At 34.9% G+C, this 21,047-nt stretch overlaps 12 protein-coding genes and 2 pseudogenes across 12 annotated transcripts; 8 read left to right on the plus strand and 6 right to left on the minus strand.

The window, feature by feature from the left end:
- Positions 1-2,558: 2,558 nt before the first annotated feature.
- LOC115630348 lies at positions 2,559-2,921 on the minus strand (annotated as a pseudogene).
- Positions 2,922-3,198: 277 nt separating this feature from the next.
- LOC115630336 (histone H2A-like) lies at positions 3,199-3,574 on the plus strand. The gene is made up of 2 exons (XM_030526871.1): positions 3,199-3,211; positions 3,276-3,574. Exons 1-2 carry the CDS (start codon positions 3,199-3,201, stop codon positions 3,572-3,574), a joined length of 312 nt encoding a protein of 103 aa, XP_030382731.1.
- Positions 3,575-4,776: 1,202 nt separating this feature from the next.
- LOC115630338 lies at positions 4,777-11,006 on the plus strand (annotated as a pseudogene).
- LOC115630346 (histone H2B) lies at positions 8,227-8,720 on the minus strand. The gene has a single exon (XM_030526879.1). The coding sequence runs from the start codon at positions 8,651-8,653 to the stop codon at positions 8,282-8,284; it is 372 nt and encodes a 123-aa protein (XP_030382739.1). The 5' UTR covers positions 8,654-8,720; the 3' UTR covers positions 8,227-8,281.
- Positions 8,923-9,388, plus strand: LOC115630345 (histone H2A). The gene has a single exon (XM_030526878.1). The coding sequence runs from the start codon at positions 8,943-8,945 to the stop codon at positions 9,315-9,317; it is 375 nt and encodes a 124-aa protein (XP_030382738.1). The 5' UTR covers positions 8,923-8,942; the 3' UTR covers positions 9,318-9,388.
- On the minus strand, positions 9,893-10,287 carry LOC115630347 (histone H4). Its single transcript, XM_030526880.1, has one exon. It carries the CDS (start codon positions 10,255-10,257, stop codon positions 9,946-9,948), a length of 312 nt encoding a protein of 103 aa, XP_030382740.1. The 5' UTR covers positions 10,258-10,287; the 3' UTR covers positions 9,893-9,945.
- A 1,527-nt stretch (positions 11,007-12,533) lies between the features above and the next one.
- Positions 12,534-13,357, plus strand: LOC115630360 (histone H1-like). The gene has a single exon (XM_030526894.1). The coding sequence runs from the start codon at positions 12,543-12,545 to the stop codon at positions 13,287-13,289; it is 747 nt and encodes a 248-aa protein (XP_030382754.1). The 5' UTR covers positions 12,534-12,542; the 3' UTR covers positions 13,290-13,357.
- A 621-nt stretch (positions 13,358-13,978) lies between these two features.
- Positions 13,979-14,472, minus strand: LOC115630358 (histone H2B). Its single transcript, XM_030526892.1, has one exon. The coding sequence runs from the start codon at positions 14,403-14,405 to the stop codon at positions 14,034-14,036; it is 372 nt and encodes a 123-aa protein (XP_030382752.1). The 5' UTR covers positions 14,406-14,472; the 3' UTR covers positions 13,979-14,033.
- Positions 14,473-14,671: 199 nt separating this feature from the next.
- On the plus strand, positions 14,672-15,141 carry LOC115630357 (histone H2A). The gene has a single exon (XM_030526891.1). The coding sequence runs from the start codon at positions 14,696-14,698 to the stop codon at positions 15,068-15,070; it is 375 nt and encodes a 124-aa protein (XP_030382751.1). The 5' UTR covers positions 14,672-14,695; the 3' UTR covers positions 15,071-15,141.
- Positions 15,142-15,645: 504 nt separating this feature from the next.
- Positions 15,646-16,040, minus strand: LOC115630359 (histone H4). The gene has a single exon (XM_030526893.1). The coding sequence runs from the start codon at positions 16,008-16,010 to the stop codon at positions 15,699-15,701; it is 312 nt and encodes a 103-aa protein (XP_030382753.1). The 5' UTR covers positions 16,011-16,040; the 3' UTR covers positions 15,646-15,698.
- Positions 16,041-16,257: 217 nt separating this feature from the next.
- LOC115630352 (histone H3) lies at positions 16,258-16,759 on the plus strand. The gene has a single exon (XM_030526885.1). It carries the CDS (start codon positions 16,289-16,291, stop codon positions 16,697-16,699), a length of 411 nt encoding a protein of 136 aa, XP_030382745.1. The 5' UTR covers positions 16,258-16,288; the 3' UTR covers positions 16,700-16,759.
- Positions 16,760-18,295: 1,536 nt separating this feature from the next.
- LOC115630349 (histone H1-like) lies at positions 18,296-19,110 on the plus strand. The gene has a single exon (XM_030526882.1). It carries the CDS (start codon positions 18,296-18,298, stop codon positions 19,040-19,042), a length of 747 nt encoding a protein of 248 aa, XP_030382742.1. The 3' UTR covers positions 19,043-19,110.
- Positions 19,111-19,731: 621 nt separating this feature from the next.
- LOC115630355 (histone H2B) lies at positions 19,732-20,225 on the minus strand. The gene has a single exon (XM_030526889.1). It carries the CDS (start codon positions 20,156-20,158, stop codon positions 19,787-19,789), a length of 372 nt encoding a protein of 123 aa, XP_030382749.1. The 5' UTR covers positions 20,159-20,225; the 3' UTR covers positions 19,732-19,786.
- A 202-nt stretch (positions 20,226-20,427) lies between these two features.
- LOC115630354 (histone H2A) lies at positions 20,428-20,894 on the plus strand. The gene has a single exon (XM_030526887.1). The coding sequence runs from the start codon at positions 20,449-20,451 to the stop codon at positions 20,821-20,823; it is 375 nt and encodes a 124-aa protein (XP_030382747.1). The 5' UTR covers positions 20,428-20,448; the 3' UTR covers positions 20,824-20,894.
- Positions 20,895-21,047: the final 153 nt, after the last annotated feature.

Consider the following 21,047-nt stretch of genomic DNA (forward strand, 5'->3'; position numbering starts at 1 on the left):
TAGAGCAATGGATTGTCCTGCTATTTAGACAAGAAAATCGATTGTTTTTTTCTGAATGCGAAACACACGTTAGATAGTATAAGATTAATGGTTATTACTGGTATTCAAAAAATAAATAAATAGGATTTTCCCAAAAAATGTCAATTTTGTTATTTATTTAATAAATTTTTTACTTAAATATATACTTGTATATTGTTATATTTTCAAAATACAAAATAACACTTGAATTAAATAGAGCAGGGATTTCCTGCTATTTAACAAACATGCGAAACTACTTATAACATAACAAAACACGTTTAAACTCGGATTTATTTTTTTTAATAACTAACTCTTTCTAGTTTTTGTTAATACATTTTGTTAGTACTTGTAAGTTATCAAACTCCATTTTTTTATATGACTCCTTGGAAATTCGTTAACAACTTATAATGGGTCCAGAAATATAATATAAAATCTTAAATACTTAACAAATTATTAAAGCAAGTTTAACTTCTTTGAAATGAATGCTAAATAAATTGGACTTTTAAACTATATTCTTAAACTATATTTGGTAATTTGTTTGAATGCTATATGCTACTTCTCCGATGGTCGTTTTATGCAAGGTAGGGCTAACTTTGAAAGCATTCAATAAATATATTTTTTTTGCATTTTAATAAATCATTCGTTTAGATTTGTATACAAAATTGTTTTAAATTTTGGTTAAAACCCTTACAAATGATTTTATGCATAATTTCTTATAATAAATTCATTTTGTAAGCAAATTATTGACCATTAAAGAATAATGTTCACTTTGAGTGCCATTTAAAAATGAACTCACAAATCTCAACACAAACTTAAGTTTATTAAACTCTGTCAAGCTATATATTATTATAATTGCATTTCAAATGATTTTTTTTACATCTAATCATTTTTCGAAGCAAATTACCTTTTAGTTGCCTAAACTTAGCTGTCGAGAACGACCAAGCCACATTCATTTGTATACCGCCCTCCTCCACGATTCTCATAAATGTGACTAAAAATTCGTAAAATTTTCTGAAAGCAAACCGTTTTATAATTTTACAAGTGTGAAAGTGAAGTTACAAAAGAAATGTCTGATTCTATCGTTGCTGTTACATACACGGCCCCTCTCCGATTGCCATTGCACAAGCGGAGAAAAGGTCACTGTCAGAAGGCAACTGCCGCGAAATCGAAAAAAGCTACAGCTCCACCATCACATCGCCAACCCAGCAAATGGTCGACCGTCAATCAGAATTTGAAGGAGCGCGGTGGGTCATCACTTTTGGCAATTAAAAAGTACATTAGTGCCACATATAAATGCGATGCCCAGAAATTGGCCCGTTCATTAAGAAATATTTGAAGTCAGCTGTTGCAAATGAAAACTCATCCAACAAAAGGCAAAGGCGCATCTGGTTCGTTAAATTATCTGATCTGCGGCCGCTAAAAAACCAAAGCCAAAAGTCAGTTCCGTCGAGAAAATAAGAAAAAAGTTGCACCATCTGGAGCAGCTAAAAAGAAGTCGAGCGGCGTCGCCAAGAAGGCCTCTGCAGCCGGTGACAAGAAATCTAAGTTAAAAATCTGTTGCCACAAAAGACTGCCGAAAAAAAGCCAAAGGAGAAGGCAAAGCAAAAGACGCAAAGAAAAGTGGTACAGTTAAGGCAAAATCAACTACATCGAAGCCTAAAATCGAGTGCTGTAAAACCAACTCAAAGGCCAAAACTACTACTACTAGTGCCAAGCCAAAGAAGACAGCATCGGCACCGAAAAAAAACCAAAGGCTGCAGCTTCCGCCAAAAAGGCAAGACGCAGTAGTCAAGAAATGAATGCATATGTGAATTTTGTATATGCAAATATAAAATTCATTTGAAACAAGCCCTTTTCAGGGCTACAAACAACTAAGAAAGAGAAAAATAATTTTCAAATGTGATTTAAATGGTTTCAAATAATCTTATCTTTTTCTAATTTTGTTAATATATTTGTTATTACTTCTAGGTGTACAAGTATATGTATGAAAATTTAAACAATTTTTGTTTAAAACTGTTACAAAGGTTTTAGACCATAATTTGTTAGTTAATTTTGTAACAAAAATAATGAGAATTGAAAAAATGTTTCACTTTGAGCACAAAAGTTTAAAAAAAACGTATATTAATAAAATAATAAATAATTTAATCATTTTTCGAAGCAAATTACGATAAACTTAGCTGATGCAAATACAATGGAATTGTATACGGTCCGGTCCCTCCTCCACGATTCTCATAAAAATGGGTGACTAAAAATTGTTTTGTTTCAGTCGATTTCAAGCAATAAGAACTGCATATCATATAGGTGAACGATATGATTTGTAAAAATAGTTTGTTTATAAATATTGACCAAAATAGTTATATTAATATATATGTTCGCCCATTATAATAGATTTTGTTTTTTATCACAGTAAAGGGGTGCCATGTTTTTATTTAAAAGAAATGTATGAAAATTATTAACTCTGCTTATGAAAAATTTGATGGCCCTGAAAAGGCCTTTTGAACGTTGTTGTGCTGCTATGAAGCGGGCGATCAGACATTTACTTTGAGCTGGTGTACTTGGTAACGGCTTGGTGCCTTCACTTACGGCGTGCTTGCCAATTCACCGGGCAGAAGTAGGCGGACTGCCGTTTGGATTTCGCGACTCGTTATTGTCGACGTTATTATAGTGGGCCAAACGGGAAGCTTCAGCAGCAATGCGCTCGAAAATGTCATTCACAAAACTGTTCATGATGCTCATTGCCTCGATGAAATGCCTGTATCAGGATGAACCTGCTTCAGAACTTTGTATATGTAGATGGCATAACTCTCCTTCCTCTTGCGCTTCTTCTTCTTGTCGTTCTTGGTTATATTTTTCTGGGCTTTACCAGCCTTTTTCGCTGCCTTTCCACTGGTCTTTGGCGGCATTTTTCACTTCAGTTAATTTAATTCACTTGAGTTAAAATAACACAACACTTCACAGTTTGTTGCTTTAGCAATATTTTTTCTACCACTGTTGCTACAATATTTGTATATTTTTGTTTAACATCGCCTTCAGTTTAACTTATAAGAAGCCGTCCAACCCTTAGCAGAGCGTATATGATGCTAAAAAAGTTATAAATATAAGGCCTAACACTAACTTGGTCGGACATCAACATTTGGTGTGTGAGCCAGTGAGATGTATTTGTGAAATAAAAAATAGAAAATGTCTGGTCGTGGTAAGGTGTTAAGTAAAGGGAAAGGCAAAGTCGCGTTCGAATCGAGCTGGCCTTCAATTCCCAGTTGGCCGTATCCACCGCCTGCTTCGCAAGGTTAACTATGCTGAACGTGTTTGGGGTGCCGGCGCTCCTGTTTACCTGGCTGCTGTTATGGAATATTTAGCCGCTGAAGTTCTGGAGTTGGCTGGCAATGCAGCACGCGATAATAAAAACGCGCATATTCCACGTCACCTGCAACTGGCTATTCGTAATGACGAGGAGTTAAACAGCTCCTCTCGGCGCGTAACCATTGCTCAGGGTGGTGTGGTTCTACCTAACATCCAGGCGGTGCTTTTACCTAAAAGACCGAAAAAGAAGGCTTAAATTGGCGGCAACCTTTAATAAATAAAAACATACTGTATATAAAACCAACCTCCTTTTCAGGACGACCAATTTAATTCAGAAGAGATTTTAATTCAAAATCATTCAACGTGAAATTAAATGAATAAAGTTATAATTTTTGCATTGGTCTTCGGCATTGGTCGGGCGCATGTCATGACCCGTAGCATATACTACTTGTATGTTATATAATCGTATTATATATTTTTTATTCGAAAGTATTTTTTATCCCCTTTTGATTTGGTCAATACGTATAATAATTACTTGAGTGCAAGTATTTATACTCTCGAATTTTTAACACTGAACGTGCCAACGTTTGCTATTTTACTCCTAAATTATGAAATATAAATGGATGGAATGTAAGCTGTACAATATGTTTGTTTTTTTTAATATGCGTATGTAAAATAAAAGTATGAGTTGAATATTTTTCTCTTTAAAAAAATATGTTGTGGTCCTGAAAAGGTTCAATATATTATGAAAATATAAATGAAGAGTATCGATTGTACAGCTTTTTGTAAATAAAAGTATGATTTGAATATTTTTCTCTTTTAAAAAATATATGTTGTGGTCCTGAAAAGGACCGATTGTTTTCTTTATTTGCACATTTGGGCAAATGTAACTTCTTAAAAACCGCCGAAACCGTAAAGGGTGCGGCCTTGTCTTTTTAAATGCATATACAACATCCATAGCTGTGACTGTTTTCCTTTTGGCATGTTCCGTATAGGTGACAGCATCACGAATACATTCTCCAAAAACACCTTGAGCACACCACGGGTCTCTTCATAAATTAAGCCAGAGATGCGTTTTACCCGCCCGCACGTCGAGCCAAACGACGGATAGCTGGCTTTGTGATACCCTGAATGTTATCACGCAATACTTTGCGATGACGTTTTGCGCCACCCTTGCCCAAGCCTTTGCCACCTTTACCACGACCAGTCATTCTCACTAATTCACTTTAACTGACAAAATTCACAACGAAACTAACGCTGTTGCGGCACATACACGCTCGTATTTATACAAAAATAACACGAAAAACACGAGCGAGTCGGATAATCTTCCTATCTCTCTCTTCGCACATCTCGTTCAAACAACCACCAATCGCATTGTGCGGCCAAATTTCTATATAAAGAAGGCGCAAAGCAAGCAATACGAATATGTGTTTTCATCAGTGACAGTGTATACAGTGTAGTAGATTAGTACGGAATAAATACTTGTATAATGGCTCGCACCAAGCAAACTGCCCGAAAATCGACCGGTGGCAAAGCGCCTCGCAAGCAGCTGGCTACCAAAGCTGCTCGTAAAAGTGCACCAGCCACCGGTGGTGTAAAAAAGCCACATCGTTATCGCCCGGTACAGTTGCACTTCGTGAGATCCGCCGCTACCAGAAAAGCACTGAGCTATTGATTCGCAAACTGCCATTCCAGCGTTTGGTTCGTGAGATAGCACAGGACTTTAAAACTGATTTGCGATTCCAAAGTTCAGCGGTAATGGCATTACAGGAAGCTAGCGAAGCCTATCTGGTTGGTCTTTTGAAGATACAAATTTGTGCGCAATTCATGCCAAGCGTGTTACAATCATGCCCAAGGACATTCAATTGGCCAGACGTATTCGTGGTGAACGTGCATAAGTTGAAATTTCAGCGCTTCATTTTCCAAATTATAAATCAATAATCGGTCCTTTTCAGGACCACAAATAGCTAACAAAGAGATTAACTATTGCTTGGTATACAGCATTTTTCGTTTTATATATGATTATTTACATTTATTCCATTATTTACACAAATGCCTGGCATTTCACATAACAATGCAAATATATAATATGAAGTCATACTTGTATATGTATTTTCATCTCAAGTAAATTAAATCATGCTATTGCGATTATCATTTTCTCATTAAAAGAATTACATTGAGAAAATCGATTGTTTTTTCTGAATACTAACACACGTTATATACGATTTAATGGTTTTACTGGTATTCAAACAAATAAATAAAATAAGATTTTCCCAAAAAAATGTAAAATTTGTTATTTATTTAATACATTTTTTACTTAAATAAATACTTGTATATTGTTATATTTTTCAAAATACAAAATAAACCACTTGTATTAAATAGAGCAATGGATTGTCCTGCTATTTAGACAAGAAATCGATTGTTTTTTCTGAATGCGAAACACACGTTATATAGTATAAGATTTAATGGTTATTACTGGTATTCAAACAAATAAATAAATATGATTTTCCCAAAAAATGTCAATTTGTTATTTATTTAATAAATTTTTTACTTAAATATATACTTGTATATTGTTATATTTTTCAATACAAAATAAAGCACTTGATTAAATAGAGCAATGGATTTTCCTGCTATTTAGACAAACATGCGAAACTACTTATACATAACAAAACACGTTTAAAACTCGGAATTTATTATTTATTTAATAACTAACTCTTTCTAGTTTTGTTAATACATTGTTAGTACTTGTAAGTTATCAAACTCCATTTTTTTATGACTCCTTGGAAATTCGTTAACAACTTATAATGGGTCCAGAATGATAATATAAAATCTTAAATACTTAACAAATTATTAAAGCAAGTTTAACTTCTTTTGAATGAATGCTAAAATAATTTGGACTTTAAAACTATATTCTTAAAACTATATTGGTAATTTGTTTTGACTGCTAATAGGCTACTTACTCCGATGGTCGTTTATGCAAGGTAGGGCTACTTTGAAAGCATTCAATAAATATATTTTTTTGCATTTTAATAAATCATTCGTTTAGATTTGTATACAAAATTGTTTAAATTTTGTTTAAAACCGTTACAAATGATTTTATAGCATAATTTCTTATAATAAATTCATTTTGTAAGCAAAATTATTGACCATTAAAGAATAATGTTTCACTTTGAGTGCCATTTAAAAATGAACTCACAAAGTATCTACACAAACTTAAGTTTATTAAACTCTGTCAAGCTTATAGATATTATTAAATTGCATTTCAAATGATTTTTTTTACATCTAATCATTTTTCGAAGCAAATTACCTTTTAGATTGATATAAACTTAGCTGTCGAGAACGACCAATGCCACATTCATTTGTATACCGCCCTCCTCCACGATTCTCATAAAAATGGGTGACTAAAAATTCGTAAAATTTCTGAAAGCAAACCGTTTTATAATTTTACAAGTGTGAAAGTGAAGTTAAAAGAAATGTCTGATTCTATCGTAGCTGTTACATCGGCCGCCTCTCCGATTGCCATTGCACAAGCGGAGAAAAAGGTCACTGTCAAGAAGGCAACTGCCGCCAAATCGAAAAAAGCTACAGCTCCACCATCACATCCGCCAACCCAGCAAATGGTCGACGCGTCAATCAAGAATTTGAAGGAGCGCGGTGGGTCATCACTTTTGGCAATTAAAAAGTACATTAGTGCCACATATAAATGCGATGCCCAGAAATTGGCCCCGTTCATTAAGAAATATTTGAAGTCAGCTGTTGTAAATGGAAAACTCATCCAAACAAAAGGCAAAGGCGCATCTGGTTCGTTTAAATTATCTGCGGCCGCTAAAAAAGAGCCAAAGCCAAAAGTCAGTTCCGTCGAGAAAAATAAGAAAAAAGTTGCACCATCTGGAGCAGCTAAAAAGAAGTCGAGCGGCGTCGCCAAGAAGGCCTCTGCAGCCGGTGACAAGAAATCTAAAGTTAAAAAATCTGCTGCCACTAAAAAGACTGCCGAGAAAAAGACAAAGGAGAAGGCAAAGGCAAAAGACGCAAAGAAAGTGGTACAGTTAAGGCAAAATCAACTACATCGAAGCCTAAATCGAGTGCTGTAAAACCAAAAACTCCAAAGGCCAAAACTACTACTACTAGTGCCAAGCCAAAGAAGACAGCATCGGCACCGAAAAAACCAAAGGCTGCAGCTTCCGCCAAAAAGGCAAAGACAGCAGTAGTCAAGAAATGAATGCATATGTGAAATTTTGTATATGCAAATATAAAAATTCATTTGAAACAAAGCCCTTTTCAGGGCTACAAACAACTAAGAAAGAGAAAAAATAATTTTCAAATGTGATTTAAATGGTTTCAAATAATCTTATCTTTTTCTAATTTTGTTAATATATTTGTTATTACTTCTAGGTGTACAAGTATATGTATGAAAAATTTAACAATTTTTGTTTAAAACTGTTACAAAGGGTTTTAGACCATAATTTGTTAGTTAATTTTGTAACAAAAATAATGAGAATTGAAAAATGTTTCACTTTGAGCACAAAAGTTTAAAAAAAACGTATATTAATAAAATTAATAAATAATTTAATCATTTTTCGAAGCAAATTACGATAAACTTAGCTGATGCAAGTACAATGGAATTGTATACGGTCCGGTCCTCCTCCACGATTCTCATAAAAATGGGTGACTAAAAATTGTTTTGTTTCAGTCGATTTCAAGCAATAAGAACTGCATATCATATAGGTGAACGATATGATTTGTAAAAATAGTTTGTTTATAAATATTGACCAAAATAGTTATATTAATATATATGTTCGCCCATTATAATAGATTTTGTTTTTTATCACAGTAAAGGGGTGCCATGTAAATTTTATTTAAAAGAAATGTATGAAAATTATTAACTCTGCTTATGAAAAATTTGATGGCCCTGAAAAGGGCCTTTTGGAACGTTGTTGCTGCTATGAAGCGGGCGATCAGACATTTACTTTGAGCTGGTGTACTTGGTAACGGCTTTGGTGCCTTCACTTACGGCGTGCTTAGCCAATTCACCGGGCAGAAGTAGGCGGACTGCCGTTTGGATTTCGCGACTCGTTATTGTCGATCGTTTATTATAGTGGGCCAAACGGGAAGCTTCAGCAGCAATGCGCTCGAAAATGTCATTCACAAAACTGTTCATGATGCTCATTGCCTTCGATGAAATGCCTGTATCAGGATGAACCTGCTTCAGAACTTTGTATATGTAGATGGCATAACTCTCCTTCCTCTTGCGCTTCTTCTTCTTGTCGTTCTTGGTTATATTTTTCTGGGCTTTACCAGCCTTTTTCGCTGCCTTTCCACTGGTCTTTGGCGGCATTTTTCACTTCAGATTAATTTAATTCACTTGAGTTAAAATAACACAACACTTCACAGTTGCTTTAGCAATATTTTTCTACCACTGAATTGCTACATATTTGTATATTTTTGTTTAACATCGCCTTCAGGTTTAACTTATAAGAAGCCGTCCAACCCTTAGCAGAGCGTATATGATGCTTAAAAAAGTATAAATATAAAGGCCTAACACTTGGTCGGACATCAACATTTGTGTGTGAGCCAGTGAGCCAGTGAGAAGTGTATTTGTGAAATAAAAAAAAAAAAAATAGAAAATGTCTGGTCGTGGTAAAGGTGGTAAAGTAAAGGGAAAGGCAAAGTCGCGTTCGAATCGAGCTGGCCTTCAATTCCCAGTTGGCCGTATCCACCGCCTGCTTCGCAAGGGTAACTATGCTGAACGTGTTGGTGCCGGCGCTCCTGTTTACCTGGCTGCTGTTATGGAATATTTAGCCGCTGAAGTTCTGGAGTTGGCTGGCAATGCAGCACGCGATAATAAAAAGACGCGCATAATTCCACGTCACCTGCAACTGGCTATTCGTAATGACGAGGAGTTAAACAAGCTCCTCTCGGGCGTAACCATTGCTCAGGGTGGTGTTCTACCTAACATCCAGGCGGTGCTTTTACCTAAAAAGACCGAAAAGAAGGCTTAAATTGGCGGCAACCTTTAATAAATAAAAACAATACTGTATATAAAACCAACCGTCCTTTTCAGGACGACCAATTTAATTCAGAAGAGATTTTAATTCATCATCATACAACGTGAATTTGAATAAAGTATAAATATGAAGGCTTAGCATTTGGTCGGGCAGCATGTCATGAACCGTAGAATATACTACTTGTATGTATATAATGCGTATTATATATTTTTAATTCGAAAGTATTTTTTATCCCTTTTGAATTTGGTCAATACGTATAATAATTACTTGAGTGCAAGTATTTATACTCGAATTTTTAACACTGCCAACGTTTGCCATATTTTACTCCTAAATTATGAAAATATAAATGGATGGAATGTAAGCTGTACAATATGTTTGTTTTTTTAAATATGCGTATGTAAAATAAAAGTATGAGTTGAATATTTTTCTCTTTTAAAAAAATATGTTGTGGTCCTGAAAAGGTTCAATATATTATGAAAATATAAATGAAGAGTATCGATTGTACAGCTTTTTGTAAAATAAAAGTATGATTTGAATATTTTTCTCTTTTAAAAATATATGTTGTGGTCCTGAAAAGGACCGATTGTTTTCTTTATTTGCACATTTGGGCAAATGTAACTTCTTAACCGCCGAAACCGTAAAGGGTGCGGCCTTGTCTTTTTAATGCATATACAACATCCATAGCTGTGACTGTTTTCCTTTTGGCATGTTCCGTATAGGTGACAGCATCACGAATAACATTCTCCAAAAACACCTTGAGCACACCACGGGTCTCTTCATAAATTAAGCCAGAGATGCGTTTTACACCGCCACGTCGAGCCAAACGACGGATAGCTGGCTTTGTGATACCCTGAATGTTATCACGCAATACTTTGCGATGACGTTTTGCGCCACCCTTGCCCAAGCCTTTGCCACCTTTACCACGACCAGTCATTTCTCACTAATTCACTTTAACTGCACAAAATTCACAACGAAACTAACGCTGTTGCGGCCACATACGCTCGTATTTATACAAAAATAACACGAAAACACGAGCGAGTCGGATAATCTTCCTATCTCTCTTTCGCACATCTCGTTCAAACAACCACCAATCGCATTGTGCGGCCAAAATTCTATATAAAGAAGGCGCAAAGCAAGCAATACGAATATTGTGTTTTCATCAGTGACAGTGTATACAGTGTAGTAGATTAGTACGGAATAAATACTTGTATAATGGCTCGCACCAAGCAAACTGCCCGAAAATCGACCGGTGGCAAAGCGCCTCGCAAGCAGCTGGCTACCAAAGCTGCTCGTAAAAGTGCACCAGCCACCGGTGGTGTAAAAAAGCCACATCGTTATCGCCCCGGTACAGTTGCACTTCGTGAGATCCGCCGCTACCAAAAAAGCACTGAGCTATTGATTCGCAAACTGCCATTCCAGCGTTTGGTTCGTGAGATAGCTCAGGACTTTAAAACTGATTTGCGATTCCAAAGTTCAGCGGTAATGGCATTACAGGAAGCTAGCGAAGCCTATCTGGTTGGTCTTTTTGAAGATACAAATTTGTGCGCAATTCATGCCAAGCGTGTTACAATCATGCCCAAGGACATTCAATTGGCCAGACGTATTCGTGGTGAACGTGCATAAGTTGAAATTGCAGCGCTTCATTTTCCAAATTATAAAATCAATAATCGGTCCTTTTCAGGACCACAAATAGGTAACAAAGAGATTAACTATTGCTTGGTATACAGCATTTTTCGTTTTATATTATGATTATTTACATTTATTCCATTATTTACACAAATGCCTGGCATTTCACATAACAATGCAAATATATAAATATGAAGTCATATACTTGTATATGTATTTTTCATTCATCAAGTAAATTAAATCATGCTATTGCGATTATCATTTTCTCAATTAAAAGAAATATACATTGAGAAAATCGATTGTTTTTTCTGAATACTGAACACACGTTATATACGATTTAATGGTTGTTACTGGTATTCAAACAAATAAATAAAATATGATTTTCCCAAAAAAATGTAAAATTTGTTATTTATTTAATAAATTTTTTACTTAAATAAATACTTGTATATTGTTATATTTTTCAAAATACAAAATAAACCACTTGTATTAAATAGAGCAATGGATTGTCCTGCTATTTAGACAAGAAAATCGATTGTTTTTTCTGAATGCGAAACACACGTTATATAGTATAAGATTTAATGGTTATTACTGGTATTCAAACAAATAAATAGAATATGATTTTCCCAAAAAAATGTCAAATTTGTTATTTATTTAATAAATTTTTTACTTAAATAAATACTTGTATATTGTTATATTTTTCAAAATACAAAATAAAGCACTTGAATTAAATAGAGCAATGGATTTTCCTGCTATTTAGACAAACATGCGAAACTACTTATAACATAACAAAACACGTTTAAAACTCGGAATTTATTATTTATTTAATAACTAACTCTTTCTAGTTTTGTTAATACATTTGTTAATACTTGTAAGTTATCAAACTCCATTTTTTTATGACTCCTTGGAAATTCGTTAACAACTTATAATGGGTCCAGAAATGATAATATAAAATCTTAAATACTTAACAAATTATTAAAGCAAGTTTAACTTCTTTTGAATGAATGCTAAAATAAATTGGACTTTTAAAACTATATTCTTAAACTATATTTGGTAATTTGTTTGAATGCTATATGCTACTCCGATGGTCGTTTTATGCAAGGTAGGGCTACTTTGAAAGCATTCAATAAATATATTTTTTTGCATTTTAATAAATCATTCGTTTAGATTTGTATACAAAATTGTTTAAATTTTGTTTAAAACCCGTTACAAATGATTTTATAGCATAATTTCTTATAATAAATTCATTTTGTAAGCAAAATTATTGACCATTAAAGAATAATGTTTCACTTTGAGTGCCATTTAAAAATGAACTCACAAAAGTATCTACACAAACTTAAGTTTATTAAACTCTGTCAAGCTTATAGATATTATTAAATTGCATTTCAAATGATTTTTTTTACATCTAATCATTTTTCGAAGCAAATTACCTTTTAGATTGATATAAACTTAGCTGTCGAGAACGACCAATGCCACATTCATTTGTATACCGCCCTCCTCCACGATTCTCATAAAAATGGGTGACTAAAAATTCGTAAAATTTCTGAAAGCAAACCGTTTTATAATTTTACAAGTGTGAAAGTGAAGTTAAAAGAAATGTCTGATTCTATCGTAGCTGTTACATCGGCCGCCTCTCCGATTGCCATTGCACAAGCGGAGAAAAAGGTCACTGTCAAGAAGGCAACTGCCGCCAAATCGAAAAAAGCTACAGCTCCACCATCACATCCGCCAACCCAGCAAATGGTCGACGCGTCAATCAAGAATTTGAAGGAGCGCGGTGGGTCATCACTTTTGGCAATTAAAAAGTACATTAGTGCCACATATAAATGCGATGCCCAGAAATTGGCCCCGTTCATTAAGAAATATTTGAAGTCAGCTGTTGTAAATGGAAAACTCATCCAAACAAAAGGCAAAGGCGCATCTGGTTCGTTTAAATTATCTGCGGCCGCTAAAAAAGAGCCAAAGCCAAAAGTCAGTTCCGTCGAGAAAAATAAGAAAAAAGTTGCACCATCTGGAGCAGCTAAAAAGAAGTCGAGCGGCGTCGCCAAGAAGGCCTCTGCAGCCGGTGACAAGAAATCTAAAGTTAAAAAATCTGCTGCCACTAAAAAGACTGCCGAGAAAAAGACAAAGGAGAAGGCAAAGGCAAAAGACGCAAAGAAAAGTGGTACAGTTAAGGCAAAATCAACTACATCGAAGCCTAAATCGAGTGCTGTAAAACCAAAAACTCCAAAGGCCAAAACTACTACTACTAGTGCCAAGCCAAAGAAGACAGCATCGGCACCGAAAAAACCAAAGGCTGCAGCTTCCGCCAAAAAGGCAAAGACAGCAGTAGTCAAGAAATGAATGCATATGTGAAATTTTGTATATGCAAATATAAAAATTCATTTGAAACAAAGCCCTTTTCAGGGCTACAAACAACTAAGAAAGAGAAAAAATAATTTTCAAATGTGATTTAAATGGTTTCAAATAATCTTATCTTTTTCTAATTTTGTTAATATATTTGTTATTACTTCTAGGTGTACAAGTATATGTATGAAAAATTTAACAATTTTTGTTTAAAACTGTTACAAAGGGTTTTAGACCATAATTTGTTAGTTAATTTTGTAACAAAAATAATGAGAATTGAAAAATGTTTCACTTTGAGCACAAAAGTTTAAAAAAAACGTATATTAATAAAATTAATAAATAATTTAATCATTTTTCGAAGCAAATTACGATAAACTTAGCTGATGCAAGTACAATGGGATTGTATACGGTCCGGTCCTCCTCCACGATTCTCATAAAAATGGGTGACTAAAAATTGTTTTGTTTCAGTCGATTTCAAGCAATAAGAACTGCATATCATATAGGTGAACGATATGATTTGTAAAAATAGTTTGTTTATAAATATTGACCAAAATAGTTATATTAATATATATGTTCGCCCATTATAATAGATTTTGTTTTTTATCACAGTAAAGGGGTGCCATGTAAATTTTATTTAAAAGAAATGTATGAAAATTATTAACTCTGCTTATGAAAAATTTGATGGCCCTGAAAAGGGCCTTTTGGAACGTTGTTGCTGCTATGAAGCGGGCGATCAGACATTTACTTTGAGCTGGTGTACTTGGTAACGGCTTTGGTGCCTTCACTTACGGCGTGCTTAGCCAATTCACCGGGCAGAAGTAGGCGGACTGCCGTTTGGATTTCGCGACTCGTTATTGTCGATCGTTTATTATAGTGGGCCAAACGGGAAGCTTCAGCAGCAATGCGCTCGAAAATGTCATTCACAAAACTGTTCATGATGCTCATTGCCTTCGATGAAATGCCTGTATCAGGATGAACCTGCTTCAGAACTTTGTATATGTAGATGGCATAACTCTCCTTCCTCTTGCGCTTCTTCTTCTTGTCGTTCTTGGTTATATTTTTCTGGGCTTTACCAGCCTTTTTCGCTGCCTTTCCACTGGTCTTTGGCGGCATTTTTCACTTCAGATTAATTTAATTCACTTGAGTTAAAATAACACAACACTTCACAGTTGCTTTAGCAATATTTTTCTACCACTGAATTGCTACATATTTGTATATTTTTGTTTAACATCGCCTTCAGGTTTAACTTATAAGAAGCCGTCCAACCCTTAGCAGAGCGTATATGATGCTTAAAAAAGTATAAATATAAAGGCCTAACACTTGGTCGGACATCAACATTTGTGTGTGAGCCAGTGAGCCAGTGAGAAGTGTATTTGTGAAATAAAAAAAAAAAAAAATAGAAAATGTCTGGTCGTGGTAAAGGTGGTAAAGTAAAGGGAAAGGCAAAGTCGCGTTCGAATCGAGCTGGCCTTCAATTCCCAGTTGGCCGTATCCACCGCCTGCTTCGCAAGGGTAACTATGCTGAACGTGTTGGTGCCGGCGCTCCTGTTTACCTGGCTGCTGTTATGGAATATTTAGCCGCTGAAGTTCTGGAGTTGGCTGGCAATGCAGCACGCGATAATAAAAAGACGCGCATAATTCCACGTCACCTGCAACTGGCTATTCGTAATGACGAGGAGTTAAACAAGCTCCTCTCGGGCGTAACCATTGCTCAGGGTGGTGTTCTACCTAACATCCAGGCGGTGCTTTTACCTAAAAAGACCGAAAAGAAGGCTTAAATTGGCGGCAACCTTTAATAAATAAAAACAATACTGTATATAAAACCAACCGTCCTTTTCAGGACGACCAATTTAATTCAGAAGAGATTTTAATTCATCATCATACAACGTGAATTTGAATAAAGTATAAATATGAAGGCTTAGCATTTGGTCGGGCAGCATGTCATGAACCGTAGAATATACTACTTGTATGTATATAATGCGTATTATATATTTTTAATTCGAAAGTATTTTTTATCCCTTTTGAATTTGGTCAATACGTATAATAATTACTTGAGTGCAAGTATTTATACTCGAATTTTTAACACTGCCAACGTTTGCCATATTTTACTCCTAAATTATGAAAATATAAATGGATGGAATGTAAGCTGTACAATATGTTTGTTTTTTTAAATATGCGTATGTAAAATAAAAGTATGAGTTGAATATTTTTCTCTTTTAAAAAAATATGTTGTGGTCCTGAAAAGGTTCAATATATTATGAAAATATAAATGAAGAGTATCGATTGTACAGCTTTTTGTAAAATAAAAGTATGATTTGAATATTTTTCTCTTTTAAAAATATATGTTGTGGTCCTGAAAAGGACCGATTGTTTTCTTTATTTGCACATTTGGGCAAATGTAACTTCTTAACCGCCGAAACCGTAAAGGGTGCGGCCTTGTCTTTTTAATGCATATACAACATCCATAGCTGTGACTGTTTTCCTTTTGGCATGTTCCGTATAGGTGACAGCATCACGAATAACATTCTCCAAAAACACCTTGAGCACACCACGGGTCTCTTCATAAATTAAGCCAGAGATGCGTTTTACACCGCCACGTCGAGCCAAACGACGGATAGCTGGCTTTGTGATACCCTGAATGTTATCACGCAATACTTTGCGATGACGTTTTGCGCCACCCTTGCCCAAGCCTTTGCCACCTTTACCACGACCAGTCATTTCTCACTAATTCACTTTAACTGCACAAAATTCACAACGAAACTAACGCTGTTGCGGCCACATACGCTCGTATTTATACAAAAATAACACGAAAACACGAGCGAGTCGGATAATCTTCCTATCTCTCTTTCGCACATCTCGTTCAAACAACCACCAATCGCATTGTGCGGCCAAAATTCTATATAAAGAAGGCGCAAAGCAAGCAATACGAATATTGTGTTTTCATCAGTGACAGTGTATACAGTGTAGTAGATTAGTACGGAATAAATACTTGTATAATGGCTCGCACCAAGCAAACTGCCCGAAAATCGACCGGTGGCAAAGCGCCTCGCAAGCAGCTGGCTACCAAAGCTGCTCGTAAAAGTGCACCAGCCACCGGTGGTGTAAAAAAGCCACATCGTTATCGCCCCGGTACAGTTGCACTTCGTGAGATCCGCCGCTACCAAAAAAGCACTGAGCTATTGATTCGCAAACTGCCATTCCAGCGTTTGGTTCGTGAGATAGCTCAGGACTTTAAAACTGATTTGCGATTCCAAAGTTCAGCGGTAATGGCATTACAGGAAGCTAGCGAAGCCTATCTGGTTGGTCTTTTTGAAGATACAAATTTGTGCGCAATTCATGCCAAGCGTGTTACAATCATGCCCAAGGACATTCAATTGGCCAGACGTATTCGTGGTGAACGTGCATAAGTTGAAATTGCAGCGCTTCATTTTCCAAATTATAAAATCAATAATCGGTCCTTTTCAGGACCACAAATAGGTAACAAAGAGATTAACTATTGCTTGGTATACAGCATTTTTCGTTTTATATTATGATTATTTACATTTATTCCATTATTTACACAAATGCCTGGCATTTCACATAACAATGCAAATATATAAATATGAAGTCATATACTTGTATATGTATTTTTCATTCATCAAGTAAATTAAATCATGCTATTGCGATTATCATTTTCTCAATTAAAAGAAATATACATTGAGAAAATCGATTGTTTTTTCTGAATACTGAACACACGTTATATACGATTTAATGGTTGTTACTGGTATTCAAACAAATAAATAAAATATGATTTTCCCAAAAAAATGTAAAATTTGTTATTTATTTAATAAATTTTTTACTTAAATAAATACTTGTATATTGTTATATTTTTCAAAATACAAAATAAACCACTTGTATTAAATAGAGCAATGGATTGTCCTGCTATTTAGACAAGAAAATCGATTGTTTTTTCTGAATGCGAAACACACGTTATATAGTATAAGATTTAATGGTTATTACTGGTATTCAAACAAATAAATAGAATATGATTTTCCCAAAAAAATGTCAAATTTGTTATTTATTTAATAAATTTTTTACTTAAATAAATACTTGTATATTGTTATATTTTTCAAAATACAAAATAAAGCACTTGAATTAAATAGAGCAATGGATTTTCCTGCTATTTAGACAAACATGCGAAACTACTTATAACATAACAAAACACGTTTAAAACTCGGAATTTATTATTTATTTAATAACTAACTCTTTCTAGTTTTGTTAATACATTTGTTAATACTTGTAAGTTATCAAACTCCATTTTTTTATGACTCCTTGGAAATTCGTTAACAACTTATAATGGGTCCAGAAATGATAATATAAAATCTTAAATACTTAACAAATTATTAAAGCAAGTTTAACTTCTTTTGAATGAATGCTAAAATAAATTGGACTTTTAAAACTATATTCTTAAACTATATTTGGTAATTTGTTTGAATGCTATATGCTACTCCGATGGTCGTTTTATGCAAGGTAGGGCTACTTTGAAAGCATTCAATAAATATATTTTTTTGCATTTTAATAAATCATTCGTTTAGATTTGTATACAAAATTGTTTAAATTTTGTTTAAAACCCGTTACAAATGATTTTATAGCATAATTTCTTATAATAAATTCATTTTGTAAGCAAAATTATTGACCATTAAAGAATAATGTTTCACTTTGAGTGCCATTTAAAAATGAACTCACAAAAGTATCTACACAAACTTAAGTTTATTAAACTCTGTCAAGCTTATAGATATTATTAAATTGCATTTCAAATGATTTTTTTTACATCTAATCATTTTTCGAAGCAAATTACCTTTTAGATTGATATAAACTTAGCTGTCGAGAACGACCAATGCCACATTCATTTGTATACCGCCCTCCTCCACGATTCTCATAAAAATGGGTGACTAAAAATTCGTAAAATTTCTGAAAGCAAACCGTTTTATAATTTTACAAGTGTGAAAGTGAAGTTAAAAGAAATGTCTGATTCTATCGTAGCTGTTACATCGGCCGCCTCTCCGATTGCCATTGCACAAGCGGAGAAAAAGGTCACTGTCAAGAAGGCAACTGCCGCCAAATCGAAAAAAGCTACAGCTCCACCATCACATCCGCCAACCCAGCAAATGGTCGACGCGTCAATCAAGAATTTGAAGGAGCGCGGTGGGTCATCACTTTTGGCAATTAAAAAGTACATTAGTGCCACATATAAATGCGATGCCCAGAAATTGGCCCCGTTCATTAAGAAATATTTGAAGTCAGCTGTTGTAAATGGAAAACTCATCCAAACAAAAGGCAAAGGCGCATCTGGTTCGTTTAAATTATCTGCGGCCGCTAAAAAAGAGCCAAAGCCAAAAGTCAGTTCCGTCGAGAAAAATAAGAAAAAAGTTGCACCATCTGGAGCAGCTAAAAAGAAGTCGAGCGGCGTCGCCAAGAAGGCCTCTGCAGCCGGTGACAAGAAATCTAAAGTTAAAAAATCTGCTGCCACTAAAAAGACTGCCGAGAAAAAGACAAAGGAGAAGGCAAAGGCAAAAGACGCAAAGAAAAGTGGTACAGTTAAGGCAAAATCAACTACATCGAAGCCTAAATCGAGTGCTGTAAAACCAAAAACTCCAAAGGCCAAAACTACTACTACTAGTGCCAAGCCAAAGAAGACAGCATCGGCACCGAAAAAACCAAAGGCTGCAGCTTCCGCCAAAAAGGCAAAGACAGCAGTAGTCAAGAAATGAATGCATATGTGAAATTTTGTATATGCAAATATAAAAATTCATTTGAAACAAAGCCCTTTTCAGGGCTACAAACAACTAAGAAAGAGAAAAAATAATTTTCAAATGTGATTTAAATGGTTTCAAATAATCTTATCTTTTTCTAATTTTGTTAATATATTTGTTATTACTTCTAGGTGTACAAGTATATGTATGAAAAATTTAACAATTTTTGTTTAAAACTGTTACAAAGGGTTTTAGACCATAATTTGTTAGTTAATTTTGTAACAAAAATAATGAGAATTGAAAAATGTTTCACTTTGAGCACAAAAGTTTAAAAAAAACGTATATTAATAAAATTAATAAATAATTTAATCATTTTTCGAAGCAAATTACGATAAACTTAGCTGATGCAAGTACAATGGGATTGTATACGGTCCGGTCCTCCTCCACGATTCTCATAAAAATGGGTGACTAAAAATTGTTTTGTTTCAGTCGATTTCAAGCAATAAGAACTGCATATCATATAGGTGAACGATATGATTTGTAAAAATAGTTTGTTTATAAATATTGACCAAAATAGTTATATTAATATATATGTTCGCCCATTATAATAGATTTTGTTTTTTATCACAGTAAAGGGGTGCCATGTAAATTTTATTTAAAAGAAATGTATGAAAATTATTAACTCTGCTTATGAAAAATTTGATGGCCCTGAAAAGGGCCTTTTGGAACGTTGTTGCTGCTATGAAGCGGGCGATCAGACATTTACTTTGAGCTGGTGTACTTGGTAACGGCTTTGGTGCCTTCACTTACGGCGTGCTTAGCCAATTCACCGGGCAGAAGTAGGCGGACTGCCGTTTGGATTTCGCGACTCGTTATTGTCGATCGTTTATTATAGTGGGCCAAACGGGAAGCTTCAGCAGCAATGCGCTCGAAAATGTCATTCACAAAACTGTTCATGATGCTCATTGCCTTCGATGAAATGCCTGTATCAGGATGAACCTGCTTCAGAACTTTGTATATGTAGATGGCATAACTCTCCTTCCTCTTGCGCTTCTTCTTCTTGTCGTTCTTGGTTATATTTTTCTGGGCTTTACCAGCCTTTTTCGCTGCCTTTCCACTGGTCTTTGGCGGCATTTTTCACTTCAGATTAATTTAATTCACTTGAGTTAAAATAACACAACACTTCACAGTTGCTTTAGCAATATTTTTCTACCACTGAATTGCTACATATTTGTATATTTTTGTTTAACATCGCCTTCAGGTTTAACTTATAAGAAGCCGTCCAACCCTTAGCAGAGCGTATATGATGCTTAAAAAAGTATAAATATAAAGGCCTAACACTTGGTCGGACATCAACATTTGTGTGTGAGCCAGTGAGCCAATGAGAAGTGTATTTGTGAAATAAAAAAAAAAAAAAATAGAAAATGTCTGGTCGTGGTAAAGGTGGTAAAGTAAAGGGAAAGGCAAAGTCGCGTTCGAATCGAGCTGGCCTTCAATTCCCAGTTGGCCGTATCCACCGCCTGCTTCGCAAGGGTAACTATGCTGAACGTGTTGGTGCCGGCGCTCCTGTTTACCTGGCTGCTGTTATGGAATATTTAGCCGCTGAAGTTCTGGAGTTGGCTGGCAATGCAGCACGCGATAATAAAAAGACGCGCATAATTCCACGTCACCTGCAACTGGCTATTCGTAATGACGAGGAGTTAAACAAGCTCCTCTCGGGCGTAACCATTGCTCAGGGTGGTGTTCTACCTAACATCCAGGCGGTGCTTTTACCTAAAAAGACCGAAAAGAAGGCTTAAATTGGCGGCAACCTTTAATAAATAAAAACAATACTGTATATAAAACCAACCGTCCTTTTCAGGACGACCAATTTAATTCAGAAGAGATTTTAATTCATCATCATACAACGTGAATTTGAATAAAGTATAAATATGAAGGCTTAGCATTTGGTCGGGCAGCATGTCATGAACCGTAGAATATACTACTTGTATGTATATAATGCGTATTATATATTTTTAATTCG

This window comes from Scaptodrosophila lebanonensis, unplaced genomic scaffold (assembly GCF_003285725.1).
Source record: "Scaptodrosophila lebanonensis strain 11010-0011.00,11010-0021.00 unplaced genomic scaffold, SlebRS2 tig00000414-arrow-arrow-pilon, whole genome shotgun sequence".
Lineage (NCBI taxonomy): Eukaryota > Metazoa > Arthropoda > Insecta > Diptera > Drosophilidae > Scaptodrosophila > Scaptodrosophila lebanonensis.

Bases quoted from the DNA above. Each gene is read 5' to 3' on its own strand.
- LOC115630355 (XM_030526889.1), bottom strand. From the start codon at position 20,158: ATGCCGCCAAAGACCAGTGGAAAGGCAGCGAAAAAGGCTGGTAAAGCC.
- LOC115630347 (XM_030526880.1), bottom strand. From the start codon at position 10,257: ATGACTGGTCGTGGTAAAGGTGGCAAAGGCTTGGGCAAGGGTGGCGCA.
- LOC115630359 (XM_030526893.1), bottom strand. From the start codon at position 16,010: ATGACTGGTCGTGGTAAAGGTGGCAAAGGCTTGGGCAAGGGTGGCGCA.
- LOC115630352 (XM_030526885.1), top strand. From the start codon at position 16,289: ATGGCTCGCACCAAGCAAACTGCCCGAAAATCGACCGGTGGCAAAGCG.
- LOC115630346 (XM_030526879.1), bottom strand. From the start codon at position 8,653: ATGCCGCCAAAGACCAGTGGAAAGGCAGCGAAAAAGGCTGGTAAAGCC.
- LOC115630349 (XM_030526882.1), top strand. From the start codon at position 18,296: ATGTCTGATTCTATCGTAGCTGTTACATCGGCCGCCTCTCCGATTGCC.
- LOC115630357 (XM_030526891.1), top strand. From the start codon at position 14,696: ATGTCTGGTCGTGGTAAAGGTGGTAAAGTAAAGGGAAAGGCAAAGTCG.
- LOC115630345 (XM_030526878.1), top strand. From the start codon at position 8,943: ATGTCTGGTCGTGGTAAAGGTGGTAAAGTAAAGGGAAAGGCAAAGTCG.
- LOC115630360 (XM_030526894.1), top strand. From the start codon at position 12,543: ATGTCTGATTCTATCGTAGCTGTTACATCGGCCGCCTCTCCGATTGCC.
- LOC115630358 (XM_030526892.1), bottom strand. From the start codon at position 14,405: ATGCCGCCAAAGACCAGTGGAAAGGCAGCGAAAAAGGCTGGTAAAGCC.
- LOC115630354 (XM_030526887.1), top strand. From the start codon at position 20,449: ATGTCTGGTCGTGGTAAAGGTGGTAAAGTAAAGGGAAAGGCAAAGTCG.